The following is a 17486-nucleotide window of genomic DNA, read 5'->3' on the forward strand; positions in this document are numbered from 1 at the left end:
TGAAGTCTTTAAAAATATTTTTAAAATTGAGACATAGTTGACCTACAACATTGATTTAGTTTTAGATGTACAGCATAACGATTATAAAGTCTTAAGTCCTATCTGAATTCTACAGGCCTTGCTAAAAAGTGTGAGAGAGCTTGTTATAAAGGCAGATTCTCCAGCCCCATCGCAGACCTCCTAGAATCAGTAACTGCATTTTAACAAGATCCCCAGCTAATTCACATACACAGTTTTTACTACATTTTCACTCTTTTGCTGAACTTGAAATGTCACGAGTAAGCTTCTCAGATTTTGCAAATCAAAGTAAAGGATTCCCATACAATTTGAAAACCACCAACACCGTCTCAGTGCATCCCAAATGCTTCATGGGAGGTACTTATGCATAAACGATATTCACTGTTCATCTGAAACTCAAATTTTACAGGGCTCTCTGATTTCAACCTCGCCATGAAGTTCAGAAGAGTAGGAACCACGTCTTCTAACACAACTTTGTCTTCCCCCACCATAGCACAGCGCCCTCCCCAACTGCTCAGTGCTTGTTTCCAGAGTAGACAGGGAGCCTCTGGAGAGCAGAGATCTCTGGTTTTCTCTCCTCCTTGTGTATTTGCAGGGACCAACCCGGCACACGGTAAAGGACCAGTTAACATTTCTTTAAGTGAATGCACGACTGACTGTACCGAGAGCAAGGTCCCGAGTGTGGGCTGGGCTGTGCGTGCATATTTTAATAAAGACGGAATATTTTTCTAGTGATTTGAAGAAAACAGATGGTCTTGCAAAGCTTCTATTCGTCCGCTGTTTCCCCGGGTGGCTGGCAGAGCCGAGGGCTTGACGGGAACACGATGGAGGGCTCAGGATGGATGGGCTCAGCATGGGCTCAGGATGGGCTCAGGATGTACCCGCCGCAGACGCGGGCCCAGCTGCTCACCCGCGGCGGCAGGCCCCGCCCCCCGGCGCTCGGCCCCGCCCCCCGGCGCCGGCCGGCTTCCCGCGCATGCGCACAGCCGCGCCGGCGGGGAGAGGGGGGAGGAGGAGGAGGAGGAGGAGGAGGAGGAGGAGGCGGGGCTTCCGGGGCGCGTGCGCGTGCGCGGCGGGCTGGGCGGCGGGCCTCTCCCTCGGCGGGGGCGCGCGGGGCGCGGAGGACCGCACGGCGCGAGGGGGAAGTCAGGTGGCCGCCGCCGCCGCCGCCGCCGCGGTCTGTCGCCGGGAGGAAAATGGCGGATCTGGAGGAGCAGCTGTCCGATGAGGAGAAGGTAGGAGCCGCGCGGGCGGCGGAGGCCGGCGGCCGCGGAGGGGCCTCGGCGTGTGCCCTCGGCCGCCCTTCCTGCCCGCCGGTCGCCGCGGCGCCTCAGCGCCTGCCGCTGTCAGTCACGGAGGCCGCGCGCGGGGGCAGGTCTGCGCCGGGCCTGCCTCGCCGCGCCTCGCCGCGCCTCGCCGCGCCTTGTAGGGTGTGTGCTCTGGAAACAGGAGGCGGCGGCGGCGGCGGCGGGGGCGGCGGGGGCGCGGGGGCGCCGGGTCGCGGCCTGGGCGCGGGGCCTGGGCTGGCGGCTGCCGCCGGGCTGAGGGCCGAGGGCCGAGGGCTGAGGGGGCAGGCGCCTGGGAGGCCGACCCTCGCCTCCTCCCTCCTCCCTCCTCCCAGAAGCCAAAACGCTTCCTTTTCTGGTTCTCGACGCTTTTTTTTTTTTTTTTTTTCGCTTTTTTTTTTTTTTTCTCCTTTCCCAGTGGAAGTCTCTCTTCTCCCTCCCCCCCCTCCCCCCCCCCCCCCGCCGTCTCCCGTTTCTCTTTTCCGGCCGTCGCCGTAGCCGTGCGGCTCCGCGGTTGGCTGCGAGGCGGCCCAGTCGCTCCCCGCGACCCCCGCCCGCCCCGCTCCGCGTCGCCGTCTGCCGCCCGCCCCGGCCCGGCCGCCCCGGCGCCGCTGTGGTGGCGGCCGCGCCAGCTTCGAAACCTCGCGAACGGCCCCAGAGTCTCAAGCGATTTCGAACAAAAAGGAATCTGATCCTAAAACTGGGTCTCTGAGGTCGCCCCCCCCCTTTCCCTGTGAGGAGGGCCCATTCCCCAGGGAAGAGGGGGAAGGGGGGGAAGGGGGGAAAACGGGGGGGGGGCGTATTGATTTTCCGCATTTTCCCGGAAGAACTTTGACGTTTCTCAAACTCAGAAACGTTGACGGGACCTAATCTGTGGATTGAGATAGTTACAGTTTTCCAAGCGTCCACTCTTAATTTCACAGTGTTCACCTTTATTTATTTATTTATTTTTATTTATTTATTTATTTATTTTTTAAGTTCCAAAGCGGTACAGCCGCGGATGAAACACACTTCAGGGTGTTTAAGAAATCCTAATGTAAAGCCTAAGGATATTTTCAGTTACAGCTCTGCTCCATGTTTTTTTTGTTTTGTTTTGTTTTGTTTTTTTAATAGCCTGGGATGTAAACCAGCACCAAAATGTAATGTCCTGTCGCCTTCCCGATGTAAATGTGCATTAGTGGGCCTCATCTTCGATTTTGGAAATCTTCCTTTCCTGTCTTTTCCTTCTTTCCTTTACCCTTCCCTTCCCTTCCCCTCCCTTCCCCTTCCTCTTCCCTTCCCCTTTCCTCCCCTTCCCCTTTCCTTTGCTTTGCTTTGCTTTGCTTTTCTTCCCTCTGAGCCCTTTGGTGCAAGTGATCATAAAAGGACAAGATGGGGAGAGCTGCAAGGTTCTCCCTAATTCACGGACCTGGCAGGCAGATCCCTTGCATATGCAAAAGTTGCTCTGAAGTGTGCACTTGTGCTATAATAGGTTAAATAACCATGAGTTCACCACAGAAAATGTTCAGGATCCGAGCACACACGTTTAAAGTTAGTGCTAAAGGTCTTTAAAGGGATTGTCATGGTCTCATTCTGCTGTCCTTAAGTAGTGGTTAGTAGTTTAAGTGGCTAGAATCTGGCTGAGGAGAGAGAATTCAGTGCGGCAGTTAATAGAGTCCTGCCGTGTGTTGTAAAGGCCTAAAAATGGCAAAGTTTTCTCCAAATGAATTGACGAGGTTCCTCATTATCTGGCATTCTCAGGGCACTAAACTCCCTAAAGAGGAGGGAGGAGGGTGTCTTAATCCTCCAAGCTTTCCCAACTTGGTGGTTTAAGACTAAATGAATGAAAATTCAAATTTGGGGCGCCTGGGTGGCTCAGCGGTTGAGCATCTGCCTTAGGCCCAGGGCATGACCCCGGGGTCCGGGGATGGAGTCCCATCCATCTCGGGCTCCCCGCAGGAAGCCTGCTTCTCCCTCTATGTCTCTTCCTCTCTGTCTCTGTCTCTTATGAATAAATAAAATTTTAAAAAAAGAAAAAAAATTTGAAGGAATTTGGTGTTTTTGTTGTTTCCTAAGACTATTTTGTTGATATTTTCATATATAGTTCATTGCTATATTTAGTGATTTAAGAAGACCAAACTTCTGGGTTACATTCAAATAACTGGTGAAATGAAATGCTAACACACTTGCCACTTTAGTTATTTAAATGTTCTTTTAATCTTTTGTGAGTAGGTTGGGTATAGAATCAAATAAAATTTTAAAAGGTGGTATTTTATTTTTATGTATTTATTTTTGGTATTTTAAAACTAATATTTAAATCGTGTTACTTTTTCTGCCACCTTATTTGTAATTTTCAAAAATAAACTTTTAATACTATTAAGCTGTTGGAATTTCCATTATTGATTGAAGATCTGAAGAAGGGAATCTGTTAATTTACATAATACCCGTACATTGGGTGGCCCAGACCGGTACATACATTTGTTAATATGTTGTAAGTTTGAGGTAGGTTTTATTATACCATTTCACAGGTACATAAAATAAGGTTTCAGTAGCTTTTAAGTGATTCACCCAAGGATGCCTAGGTAAGAAGTGGCAGAGGGAATATATATACATATATTTTAAAGATTTTATTTATTTATTCATGAGAGACACAGAGGCAGAGAGAGAAGCAGGCTCCATCGATGCAGGGAGCCCTATGTGGGACTCGATTCCAGGACTCCAGGATCAGGTACTGAGCCAAAGGCAGACGCTCAGCCACTGAGCTCCCCAGGTGTCCAGGCAGAGGGGATATTTATACCTGTCTGTCTGAATCCAGAGTTGGTACTGTTGTGACAATTACGCTCCCTTGACAATGAATGATAGGATCTTTTCTGGCTTTATCTTTGTTTTCAATTTGTTGACAACTTCTTTTGGAAAAGGAGAAAACAGTAGTTCTTTTTGTTTTTACTAAAAATTGTAAATATCTAACATTAATAGTGTTGCATTATAAACTGAATTTGTTTATTTTAGGACAAAGTTTATTATTTACACATTTTAAAATTTTATGCTACTGGTATAGTTTCATATATGCAAACTAAGGTAGGAAGCATTTTATAAAGATTCATCTAGAATAACATCTTTGTTTTTTAAAATCATGTACAATTGCTTTGTGAGGATACCACTATGAAATTTAATAACCTTTTCACCTTTGGCCACTAGATTAATAGGAAATAAAATTATCTGAAGAAGCACAGTGATGTTCTTTAAAGTTACTCATTTGTGGTAGCACGTCCCAGAGATACTTTTTTTTACATTGTTTAGAAATTCTAGGCCAAAAACAGTTCATGTTTTCCATTCCTGGGGTTAGTTGCATTGTAGAGTAAAGCAATTTTGTGAATTTGAAATTATGTGAAATTACAGTATAAAGCAGGAGAATTAATACGTTTCACGCCCCTCCTAACAGAGGAAAGTCACTCCCGAGCTCCAGAAGGAAGACAGTTATTAGTTGGAAAGGATCTTTTTGGTTTTTTTTCCCTATAACCCCTCCTACCTTTCTCTGATGATAAGAGTGATCCACTTCCATAGCTTCATTTTTATGAACATTTCTCAAATACATAGCTCAGTCCTAACTTCCCTTCTGAGCACTAGTCACACATTTTTATTGGCTCGTCCTTTTCACAGGAGACAGTTAATGAGATGTGTTCAGACGGAACCTTCCTAAGAGTAAATTCATAAACTCCCTCCCTTCCCCTTTCCTTCTACACCAAGTGGGGCAGAAATCTATCTCCTGCTCATTTTTCTCTTTATTTCTCTATTTCCATTATTCTAGTTATCCTGGTTTTTAACTTCAGCTTTATGTTAACTTTTGCCTCCTCGAGCTCTGTACCTTAGAGTCTGTTTCTGAATCTTGTTGCTCCCATCATCAAAATGTGTCTTGTGCAAAAAATTTCTTTTTGCTTGAAAAGGTAATTCATTTATATTAATTTTAGTTTTTTACGTCTCAGTTGACCAGACTATTAAACTATTATTTACATTATTAACTACTATTGTTCAGTAACAAAATTTTATGGTATGAATAGAATACAAATTGACTATACCTGTTCTGTGACTACACAGTTAAGGGAGAAATAAAGCCAGAGGAGGACAAGTAGGATCAGAAGAATGTCTCATAGTTGGCCTTTCCCTTCTTTTGTATTTGCCACAGTAGGCTTTTTGTTATAAACTTTCTAGACTAATTCCACCAATTTCCTGTGTCAGAGTCATGTTTTAGTATGTTGTTTTTGTACTCCCAAACTTTTAGTTGCTGGATCCTCCATTGCCTTTACAAGGAAGCCCAACTCTTGAAAATGATACTAGTGGCCTTGTATCCCATCCTTACTTTGATAGTTCTGACTCCAATACATACTTAATCATGCTGTGAATTGAAGAAGACCTATGTGCTAGTCCACGTCTATCTAGCACCTTGGATAAAGTATGTAACCTCTCAGCCTGTTTCCTCTGAAATGTGAGGATACATATAAATGGTACGTGGCATATAGTAAACACACAGTAAATTGTAGTTTGTTTTTTTTTTTTTTTGTTTTGCTGATACCTTCTTACCCACTTTTTGATGTTAGAACTGCTTCCTAGTCCACTTTTTTGAAAGATGAAAATCTTACTCATCCCTCAAGATTTATCGCAGACCACGTGTCTGGCTATAACATATCATTAGTATTAAATATAATTTTGCATAATAGTTGTCTGTTAACCTGTTTTTTTTTCTTTTGTTCTGTTGGAATTCATAAGTGCAGAAATAATATCTTTAGCAACTGTCAATACACTGCATGTAGTGAGTAGAAGGCTTTAGTGAGGGAATGAACAAAGGAATTGTGAATTCACAAAATGAAAACAGGTTTATGAAAAGCAGAAGTAGCATATGGGGTGCCTGGGTGGCACAGTTGGTTAAGAGTCTGACACTTGGTTTCTGCTTAGGTTGTGATCTTGTGGTCTTGAGATCAAGCCCCACATCAGCTCCTGGTTCATTGGGGAGTCTGCTTGCGATTCTCTCTCCTTCTCCCCCTCCTGCTTGTGTGCTCTCGCTCTCTCTCTCGAATAAGTAAAATGAATAAACAAATCTTAAAAAAAAAAAAGTAACATGAGGTAAAGTTTTTGAGGGAAAATTTAGTGTACCTAAATTTTCATTTCTAAATAATGCTTTAGACTTTAAAGACTTAGATAGTCAAATGAAACTTTTGGTGCTCTTTAAGTACAGGTGGTGATATTGGCTATGATTCAAATCATTTACACATACTAAATATTCTTTATAAGTAGTTTATATAATCCTCCCTCACACAATCATAATTTGGTTTTAGAAATTTTGTTCGTATTTAAAAGTAATACAAGTTGCCATCATAATTAATATAAAATTTATAGTGTTCTTATTTAAATTTTTTTATTTTTTTTATTTATGATAGGCACACAGAGAGAGAGAGAGGCAGAGACACAGGCAGAGGGAGAAGCAGGCTCCATGCACCGGGAGCCTGACGTGGGATTTGATCCTGGGTCTCCAGGATCGCGCCCTGGGCCAAAGGCAGGCGCTAAACCGCTGCGCCACCCAGGGATCCCCTATAGTGTCCTTATTAACCCAAAAGCTATTAGTGTAGAAAATACTCATTCCTAATTTCATTCTGTAGATGAATGAATTCTGTCATTGCACCAATAAAATGTAGAAATTCCTATAGCAAGCAGAACCTTGATTCCTATAGCAAGCAGAACATCTAGATCTAGATGGTTGCTATACCGTTAGTAGAGTTTTTCAGACTTTGCACATTAAAGCAAAACAGTAGTATTTGTTCAGTGCTTTTGGGAGCCATTTCTACATAAAAGATACATAGAACACTGCATTTTAGTGTAAAAACATGAAGTATAAAAACAGTGCAAAGTAATTTTTAAAGTTGAAAAGTATGATGTGAAAACAACATATGATTCTGTGCTATACAATCAATGGCTTATGATACTAGTGGCATTTTCCCTTTTTTGGTGGTACATTAAATTATACCTCTTATATTGATTGTGAATCAAGGTAAACAAGGATATAATGTGACAGCTAACAAGCTAAAATCTTAGCATGGGTTGGTTTGGGAAGGGAGCTTTGTATGACATCTTCGTACTCTATATAATATATGTATTGTGGGTGAGCACCAGAAGGACCCCACTCAGTGAAGTCACATAGAGTTTAAGGTGTTGGAAGATTTCAGTGTAAACTTGGACTTTTTGGTGTGTTGTGCATAAACAATGGAATATTATTCAGCCAAGAGCAAAGATAATATCTTGCCATTCATGATAACATGGAAAGACCTTGAGCACATGCTAAGTGAGATCAGTCAGAGAAAAACAAGTACTGTATGATACCACTTGTATGTGAAATATAAAAAAGCCAGACTTGTTTTTAAAAAGAAAAGGAGCAACAAAGCCACCAGAAAACAGGTTGTGGGGTAATATTGATGGTATTTAAGGGTACAAATTTGTGTGTGTGTGTGTGTGTATACACACACACATATACATATACATATATATGTAATATATATATTACATAATATAAATACTGTATTGATGTTAATAATGGTATGTATTGCTTCAGTGGCCATCATATTACAATATATGAATGTATCAAAGTAACATGCTTTACACCTTAAGTTTACAAAATGTAGCATGTTACATTTATCCAAAACAGCAACAACAAATCTTAAGCTTTTTCCCACAGTCCTGGCAGCAGTGGGAAGGAAATGTGAATAGGAAGCAGGCTGGTTTTTATTTTTTAATTTTGTGTGTATGTATGTATTATTAGAATTTTAAGTGGGTCTTGATCTCACAACCCTGAGATCATGACCTGACTTTAAATCATGAATCAGGTACTTAACCAGCTGGTGCTCCAACACACTGTTTTTTTTTAAGTTGCCCCTCCTCCATCACACATGCACTAACAGATCACTACACTTCTGCACAGGTTTCAGTTAGCTGAAGCACGTTACATTTATTAACCTAATTTCAGAGGGCTCAGGGTAGGAAAAGAGAACTGCGGTACTTGGGAATAGCAGTAATGATACCATAGACTGGGTTTTAGACTCACTGAAGGTTGGTGGTTTGATCACCTATATGGGCCACATGGTGTCAGTAGCACCTCCTTCCCCCAGTCTTGATAATCAGAATGTTTTCCTATAGGACAGAATTGTCCCTGGTTGAGAACCATGGATCTAGACAGATTGGAGCTAGTAAGAATGATGGGAACTTGGGTTAAGTGTTAAGACCTGACTTGAAGTAGTTTCACAAAACATGAAGAAAAAAATGATCACTAACAGATTTCAGAGTTGGAATCAACAGAACTTGGTGAATGAATGGGAGGATCAGGGAATTTTAAAATCTGAATTTTAAAATGGAAGAATCTGAATAACTGGGAAGTGGGACCACCACTAACTATAGGATTCAGGAAGAGGATGGATAGCTGGGAAGAATAATGTTGAGTTTGATTTGAGTTATACTGAGTCTGAGTTGCTAGGAGAATATCTCTGAACATGCCTAAGAAGATAGGGAAATGTAGAATGGAGCTTGGAAAGAACAGTCAGGCCCAGAGATTTTATTTAGATTTGGGAATCCTCTTCTGTGGGTTAAAGCTACAAGACCTGTAAGACTTTTAGGAGAACAAGCTTAGACGTAGCAGAGAGAAGGGATCCCTGGGTGGCGCAGCGGTTTGGCGCCTGCCTTTGGCCCAGGGCGTGATCCTGGAGACCCGGGATCGAATCCCACGTCAGGCTCCCGGTGCATGGAGCCTGCTTCTCCCTCTGCCTGTGTCTCTGCCTCATTCTTTCTCTCTCTCTGTGACTATCACAAATAAATAAAAATTAAAAAAAAAAAAAAAGACATAGCAGAGAGAAGAGATCAGAGAGCATATGCTTTTGGATATACTTTTCTTTAGAAAATAAAAAGGAGAGAAACAAAAAGTTGTGGGTGATTCTTGAAGTAGAAGTATATGTGTAGCAAGGTAGGTGCTCATGGCACAGAACCTGAGGATTTCCAGGAGCAGTACCAGTATTGCAGAGATTAAAAGGAATACAGGTTTGAGGAAAGCCTTTGTATTTAAGATACAGGGATAAGAAACAAATTTGGTCTACTGTATGCCACTATGTATACTACATTAATTAATCAGTCAATTGTCAGAGTAATTTTGTTATTAGCCCCATTTTATGGGTGGGAAAACTAGTGCAGATAAGGCTGACCATATAAGTGGTGGACTGGAGATTACTGGTGGCCTTTTTTTTTTTTTAAGTTTTTATTTAAAATCAGTTGTTAACATACAGTGTAATATTAGTTTCAGATATACAACATAGTGATTTCATACTGACCTACAACACCCAGTGCCCATCGCAAGTGTACCCCTAATCCCCATCACCTGTTTAACCCATCTCCCCACCCACCTCCCTTTTGGTAACCCATCAGTTCCTTCTCTGTAGTTAAGGAGTCTGTTTCTTGGTTTGCCTTTCTCTCTTTTTGGTTCCCTTCGCTCGTTTGGTTCTTAAATTCCACATATGACTTAAATCATATGATATTTATCTTTCTCTGATTTATTTTGCTTAGCATAATACTTTCTAGTTCCATCCATGTAGTTGCAAATGGCAAGATTTCATTCCTTTATTTTTTTTAAAGATTTTTATTTTTTATTTATTCATGATAGAGAGAGAGAGAGAGAGAGAGAGAGAGAGAAAGGCAGAGACACAGGCAGAGGGAGAAGCAGGCTCCATGCCAGGAGCCTGGTGCGGGACTCGATCCCGGGGCTCCAGGATCGCACCCTTGGCCAAAGGCAGGCTCTAAACCGCTGAGCCACCCAGGGATCCCCAAGATTTCATTCTTTTTATGGCTGAGTAATACTCCATTCCTATATATCTACGTCTTTTTTTATCCATTTGTCAATCTGTTGAACACTTGGGCTGTTTTCATAATTTGGCTGTTATAGATAATGCTGCTATAAACATAGGGGTGCATGTATCCCTTTGAATTAGTGTTTTTGTATTCTTTGTTTAAATACCCAGTAGTGCAATTGCCTATATAGGGTAGTAGTTCTATTTCTAAATTTTTGAGGAACTTCCATATTGCTTTCCATAGTGGCTATGCCAGTTTGCATTCCCACCAACAATGCAAAAGGATTCCTCTTTCTCCACATCCTTCCCAACATCTGTTTCTTGTGTTGTTTTTAGCCATTCTGACAGGTGTGAGGTGTCTCATTGTAAATTTGATTTGCATTTCCCTAATGGTGAGTGATATTGAGCATCTTTTCATGTGTCTACTGGCCATCTATGTTTTCTTTGGAAAAATATCTAGTCATGTCTTCTGCCCATTTTTTTAACTGGATTATTCATCTTATAGGTGTTTTTTAGGTTTATGTATTTCGGATACTAGCCTTTATCAGATATGTCATTTGCAAATATCTTCTCCCATTTCGTGGGGTTGTCTTTTAGTTTTGTTGATTGTTTCCTTTGCTCTGCAGAAGCTTTGTATTTTGATGTCCCAAAAGTTTATTTTTGTTTTTGTTTCCCTTGCCTCAGGAGACATACCGAGAAAGAAGTTGAGAGAGCTGATACCAAAGAACTTACTGCCTGTGTTTTCTTCCAGGACTTTTATGGTTTCTGGTTTCCTGTTTAGTTCTTTTTTTTTTTTTTTTTTTTAAGATTGTAGGTATTCATTCATGAGAGACACAGAGAGGCAGAGACATAGGCAGAGGGAGAAGTCCTCCCAATGCAGGACTTGATCCCGAGACACCGGGATCACGACCCAAGCCAAAGGCACACACTCAACCACTGCCCCCCAGCCCCCACTCTCCCACATACTTAGGTCTTTAATCCATTGTTAGTTCATTTTTGTGTATGGTATAAGAAAGTGGTCCAGTTTCATTCTTCTGCATGTTGCTGTTCTTATTTTCAAAGCCATTTTTGAAGAGACTATCTTTTTCTGACTGGATATTCTTTCCTGCTTTGTTGAAGATTAATTGACTTTGATTGTGGGTTCGTTTCTGTGTTTTGTATTCTGTTCTATTGATCCATATTTTTGTGCCAGTACCATACCGTTTTGATTACTGCAGCTTTGTAATATAACTTGAGGTCTGGAATTGTGATTCCTCCACCTTTGTTTTTCAGAATTGCTTTGGCTATTCAGGATCTTTTGTGGTTCCGTACAAATTTTAGGATTGTTTGTTCTAGTTCTGTGAAAAATGCTGTTGGTATTTTGATAGGGATTGCATTAAAAATGCAGATTGCTCTGGGTAATATAGACATTTTAGCAATATTCTTCCAATCCATGAGCATGGAATGTCTTTTTCTTTGTGTCATCTTCCATTTCCTTCATTAGTGTTGTTGGTTTTAGATTTATTTATTTTAGAGGAAGAGAGCATGCACGAGCTGGGAAGAGGAGTAGAGGGAGAGGGAAGGGAATGAATCTCAAGCAGACCTCATACTGATCACGGAGCCTGACATGGGGCTCAATCTCATGACACCAAGATCATGACCTGAGCCAAAACCAAGAGTCTGATGCTTAACTGACTGAGCCACCTAGGGGCCCCTCTTTCATCAGTGTTTTATAGTTCTCAGAGTATATATAGTCTTTCACCTTTTTGGATAGGTTTAATCCTAAGTATCTTCTTATTTTTGGTGCAGTTGTAAATGTGATTGATTTCTCTCTGCTGCTTCATTATTGGTGTATAGAAATGCAACAGAGGGATCCCTGGGTGGCGCAGCGCCTGCCTTTGGCCCAGGGTGCGATCCTGGAGACCCGGGATCGAGTCCCACGTCGGGCTCCCCGTGCATGGAGCCTGCTTCTCCTTCTGCCTGTGTCTCTGCCTCTCTCTCTCTCTCTCTCTCTCTGTGACTATCATAAATAAATTAAAAAAAAAAAAAGAAATGCAACAGATATCTGTACTTTGGTTTTGTATCCTGCAACCTTACTGAATTCGTTTATCAGTGCTAGCAATTTTTTGGTGGAATCTTTAGAGTTTCCTATATAGAGTCTCACGTCATCTGCAGATAGTGAACGTTTTACGTCTTCCTTACCTTTTTGGGTGCTTTTTATTTCTTTTTGTCTGTTGTAGCTAGGACTTCTAAGACTATGTTGAATAAAAGTGATGACAGTGAACATCTCTATCTTGTTCATGACCACAGATGAAAAAGCTCTGGTTTTCCCCTTTTAGGATGATATTGGCTGATGGGTTTCTCATACATGGTCTTTCTTACATTGATGTGTAAACCTACTTTGTAAACCTACTTTTTCCCCTCTAAACCTACTTTGTTGGGGGTTTTTATTGTAAATGGGAGTTGTACTTTGTCAGATGCTTTTTCTGCATCTGTTGAAATTCTTATATGTTCCTTATCCTTTTATTAATATGAAATATCACATTGATTTGTGCATATTGAACAAATCACTTGATTGGAATAAATCCCACTTGATTGTGGTGAATGACTTTTTTAATGTGTTGTTGGATTCGATTTGCTAGTATTTTGTTCAGGATTTTTGTGTCTGTGTTCATTAGAGATACTGGCCTGTAGTTATCTTTTTTTGTGGTGTCTTTATCTGGTTTTGATAGGGTAATGCTGGCCTCATAGAATGAATTTGGAAGTTTTCCTGCCTTTTTTTTTATGGAATAGTTTGTGAAGAATAATAGGTAATAACTTTAAAAGTGTAGTAGAGTTCCCCTATATGGTCCTGGACGTTTGTTGGGAGTTTTTTGATTACTGATTTAGTTCCTTTGCTGCTTATCAGTCTATTCAAATTTTCTATATCTTGCTATTTCAGTTTTGGTAATTTATATTTATAGGAATTTATTTCTTCTAGGTTGTCCAACTTGTTGGCATATAGTTTTTCATAATCTCTTATAAGTGTTCGTATTTCTGTGGTGGTGGTTGTTATTTCTCCTCTCTGATTTGTGATTTTATTAATTTGGGTGCTTTCCCTTTTCTTTTTGATAAGTCTGACTAGCGGTTTATCAATTTTATTAATTTTTTGAAAGAACCAGCTCCTGGTTTCATTGATTTGTTCTATTGATTTTTTTTTTTGGTTTTGATATCATTTACTTTTTTATTTTATTTTATTTATTCATGAGAGACAGAGAGAGAGAGAGGCAGAGACACAGGCAGAGGGAGAAGCAGGCTCCATGCAGGGAGCCTAACATGGGACTTGATCTCCAGGATCAGGCCCTGGACTTCAGGCGGCGCCAAACCGCTAAGCCCCCCTGGCTGCCCTATATCCTTTACTTCTGCTCTAATCTTTATTATTTCCTTCCACTGGTGGCCTTTAAGAGGGTAATTTTACTAGAGTTTGGAGCAGGGTGCAGATAGAGAAAAGCCAGATTACCCAAGTCTAAAAAGTGTGCATATACTTTCTTTCTTCCAGAAATGGCCTTTCAGTCATGTCTTGAATTATAAACTGCTCATCCTTCAATAACTAGACCCAAAGACTTCCCTTATCTCTTTTGTATCCTGGCCTCTCTGTGCTCCCTTTGCAATTTGTATATACCTTTGTTAAAATAACATGTACCAATTTTAATAGGTTTATCTGATTTTCTTACTTCCTTTGTTCTTCAGGGGCAGGCCCTGTGCCTTATTCATCTTTGTAATTCCAGTAGAGCGCCTGGCATACATTATATCTGTGATTTTCAACTCTAGCTGCACATTAGAATCAACTGGAGAGTTTATAAACAAACATGGATGCACAAGCTTCACTTACAGGTGAGGCCTAGAGCCTTTGTACCCGTGTAAAAAAAGAAGAAAAAGCTTTCCAGATGATTTGAATGTTGACACTGGAGTTGAGTGTCACTGTATTAGATGTTTAATAAGTGTTGACTAAAGAAAGGCAAGAAGTGGTGGCAATAAGTATAAATTATTCTTTTTTTTTTTTTAAGATTTTATTTATTCATGAAAGACACAGAGAGAGAAAGGCAGAGATGTAGGCAGAGTGAGAAGCAGGCTCCAGGCAGGGAGCCTGATGTAGGACTTGATCCTGAGCCCGCAGAATCACGCCCTGAGCCAGGGGTAGGTGCTCAACCGCTGAGCCACCCAGGCGTCCCAGTATAAATTACTCTTGACAAAATTTGGTAGTGAACAGAAGAGAAAGAATAGGCATTACTGCTTCATTTTTCCCCTTACTATTTAATTCAGGAGTACTTTTTTTGAAGATAGAATAAATTTAGAAATGTTCATGGGCTAAGGGGAATGATTCAGGGGAGAGAAAGAAATTGATAAATAATAGTTTATACATAACTTTTCTTTTTTAGTTAACTATAATGCCTACTTTGGAATCATGGGGGGGTTTTTTAGTCTTAAATAAATGGCAAAAATATATTTAAGTAAGATTGCTTTTAATTCAGTAGATAGCCTAGTTTCAGATTGACAAGAGCTCTGTCTTTAATTACTGTTCAAAATGATAGTTATAAAGGAAAAAATTCTTTTTTTTTTTTAGTAAGACTTTTAAACATTATAGCCTTTTATTTTTTTTATTTATTTATTTATTTTTTAATTTACTTATGATAGTCACAGAGAGAGAGAGAGAGAGAGGCAGAGACACAGGCAGAGGGAGAAGCAGGCTCCATGCACCGGGAGCCTGATGTGGGATTCGATCCCGAGTCTCCAGGATCGCGCCTTGGGCCAAAGGCAGGCGCCAAACCGCTGCGCCACCCAGGGATCCCTAAAGGAAAAAATTCTTAAGGAAAACTTATCAAAACAAATTGCCACTTTTAATATTTGAAATAAATTAGTGTATAACACAGGCATGCAATAGTGATCACTTCATAAACTTTAAATACAGTAAGAGTTCAAAAACATGTTTTCTGTTTTTATTTTTCTTATAACTCAAAGAGATATGGGCAGTTTATAGAGTTGTAGGAAACAGTGTCAAGTACTTTTGTAGTTGAAGTGGAAAAACGCATACTAGTTTTTTTTTTTTTTTTTAACTTTATCACCAGTCTCTAGAGCAGCGACCCTTAATGGTATCACATTCCTTAAGAATCACATGAAACCTATGATACCTTTCTTCAGAGGGAACAACACCTCAAACTTTGCAATAGATACAATATCTGGCCATGCATCAAAATCACCTGGGGAGATTTTGTAAAATACAGATTTCTAGATCTAAGTGCTCTAAAGGTGGATTCAGTAGATCTGAAATAGAACATGGGAATCTATTTTTTCAAAAGCTTTCCAAGCAAAATTTAACAGGCATCTAGGTTTGAGAAATCTCAACTCTAATTAGTCTCCTGACTAAATAAGGAAGGAGATAACTCTGTGGGGTAATGTCCAAAATATGGAAATAAAAGGGGATGTTGTCAGGGTTCTCAGATAAAATGTAAGGTGCCTGGTTAAATTTAAATTAAACAAGTAATTTTTAGTATAGGTTTTTCCCATGCAGCTTCTGTGGTATGCAGGTCTATTTGCTTCTAAATTTAATGATTCCAGGTAGCTATTTGTGTAGTGTATGTGTATATGTGCTTCCATGCACTTGCATTATCTGTTTTTTATACTTTCATCTCCTTTCCACTCTTTTTTTCACTTGCTCAAGGCTTTTTTTAAAAATTGAAATTTTTTTTGTCAGCTTACTCATAGAGCTGCTTGGGTGAGGACTCCCAACTGCCTGCTAAAGAATCAATGTCTTTTTCATACAGTCTCAAAATCTCCTGGAACTAAATTTTTACCTTAGTGTTTTTAAGAGTTTTGCCAATTTGCAATATCCAGAAAAAGCAGAGAAAAATCTGGAGAATTCATAGACATAGGTTGTTGAAGTTAGTTTTGCCAACAATTTCTGTAAATTGTGACAACTGATTGATAATCTTTAAACTCTCCACCATGTTATATCTTCATATTCTAGCAGATAATCATAAAGTTGAGGTAGCACTGCCCGATGTTCAGCTCTTCCAATAATAGACACATCTTAAACAGGCAACATAGGCCAGGAGGATCTAGTCACTTCCCTCTCTGGCATTTCACGGTGAAGCTTGGGTTTGCTTAAGAAAGGTGCTGTCTTGGGACGCCCGGGTGGGTCAGTGGATGAGCGTCTGTCTTCCCTCCAGGGTATGACTCTGGGGTCCCAGGATCGAGTCCCACATCGGGCTCCCCGCAGGTAGCCTCCTTCTCCCTCTGCCTGTGTCTCTGCCTCTCTTTGTCTCTCATGAATAAATAAAATCTTTAATAAAAAAAAAAAAGTGCAGTCTGGCACTAATGCAGAGTGACAGAATTGGGGACTGCGAGGCAGAAGTGACTTGCGGAGTTTATGTGCAAGTTTATCCAGCCCTCCCTCCCTTTGTCTCCTTCCCGGGGTTTTTCAGTTTTATTCAGCAGTGTAGGTGTAAGATAAGATGCCCTCTTGCATATTCTGTAGTCAAGGAAGCCTCGTATGGTATGTGTCGTATTAACTAATCTCTTTTCTTTTCTTTTTTTTTTTTTTTAAGATTTTATTTGATTTTTTTGAGAGAGAGTGAGAGCAAGGAACATGAGCAGGGGGAGGGGCAGAGGAAGAAACAGATTCCCCACTGAACAGGGAGCTGGACTCCATCCAAGGACCCAGGGATCCTGAGCAGAAGGTAGACACTTAACCAATTGAGCCACCTAGGTGCCCCTTACCTAATCTTTCTGATTACCCAAGACCAAAAGCAGCAATTCAGTGCTCTACTAATATTTATCTGAATGGTCAGTGTATGTCATGATACCAAAGATTTTGATGATAGCTTCTTACACCAGGTGTGCCTTATCTGTTATTTACATTTGTTGTGACACTCAAAGAACCAAGGGTACCACAGGATTGAGCCATTAGTAGTCATCTTTCTGGATATTGTGACTCATCTTTTCCCATCACTGTGGTGAATGTTTGGTTTCTACACATGTTGGTCCAATGGTTGTGCAAATGCCACACAACTCCTCAGTATTTGCTTTGCTTATCTGCTGGCCTCTTGGTCAAATTGGAAAGTGTATGGAGAAACTGATTTCTCTCTGTAGGCTCAGGATGTAGGCACGTTCCACACAGTAGGAAGGACATCTTCAGCTCCCCTCTTGCCTGCAGCACATAAGGTACAGTTTGTGGCATGCAGTATCCCAGCATTAATATACTTTTTTTACTGTCTGCAATCTGAGATACCTCTGATTCTAAATGACTACCTGCCAACATTCACAAAGAGAAAGCAGGAGACTGTTTTCTATTAGTTTGTTTATTTATCAAAGTAAA

General features: G+C 40.8%; 1 protein-coding gene and 1 long non-coding RNA gene across 2 annotated transcripts in view; both read left to right on the forward strand.

Moving 5' to 3' along the window:
• Window positions 1-1088: 1088 nt before the first annotated feature.
• CAPZA2 (capping actin protein of muscle Z-line subunit alpha 2) overlaps window positions 1089-17486 on the forward strand; it is a 60653-nt gene continuing 44255 nt past the window's right edge. Inside the window, exon 1 of the mRNA XM_025464749.3 lies at window positions 1089-1253. Within this exon, the coding sequence (XP_025320534.1) occupies window positions 1215-1253 (39 nt within the window). The 5' untranslated portion in view covers window positions 1089-1214. The remainder of the gene's footprint in view (window positions 1254-17486) is intronic.
• The window catches only part of LOC125752498 (uncharacterized), a 29042-nt gene continuing 13455 nt past the window's right edge, over window positions 1900-17486 (forward strand). The window contains exon 1 of the long non-coding RNA XR_007402140.1: window positions 1900-16848. This is a non-coding gene — a long non-coding RNA (uncharacterized LOC125752498). The remainder of the gene's footprint in view (window positions 16849-17486) is intronic.

The sequence above is a fragment of the Canis lupus genome, chromosome 14, assembly GCF_003254725.2.
Source record: "Canis lupus dingo isolate Sandy chromosome 14, ASM325472v2, whole genome shotgun sequence".
Taxonomy (NCBI): Eukaryota; Metazoa; Chordata; class Mammalia; order Carnivora; family Canidae; genus Canis; species Canis lupus.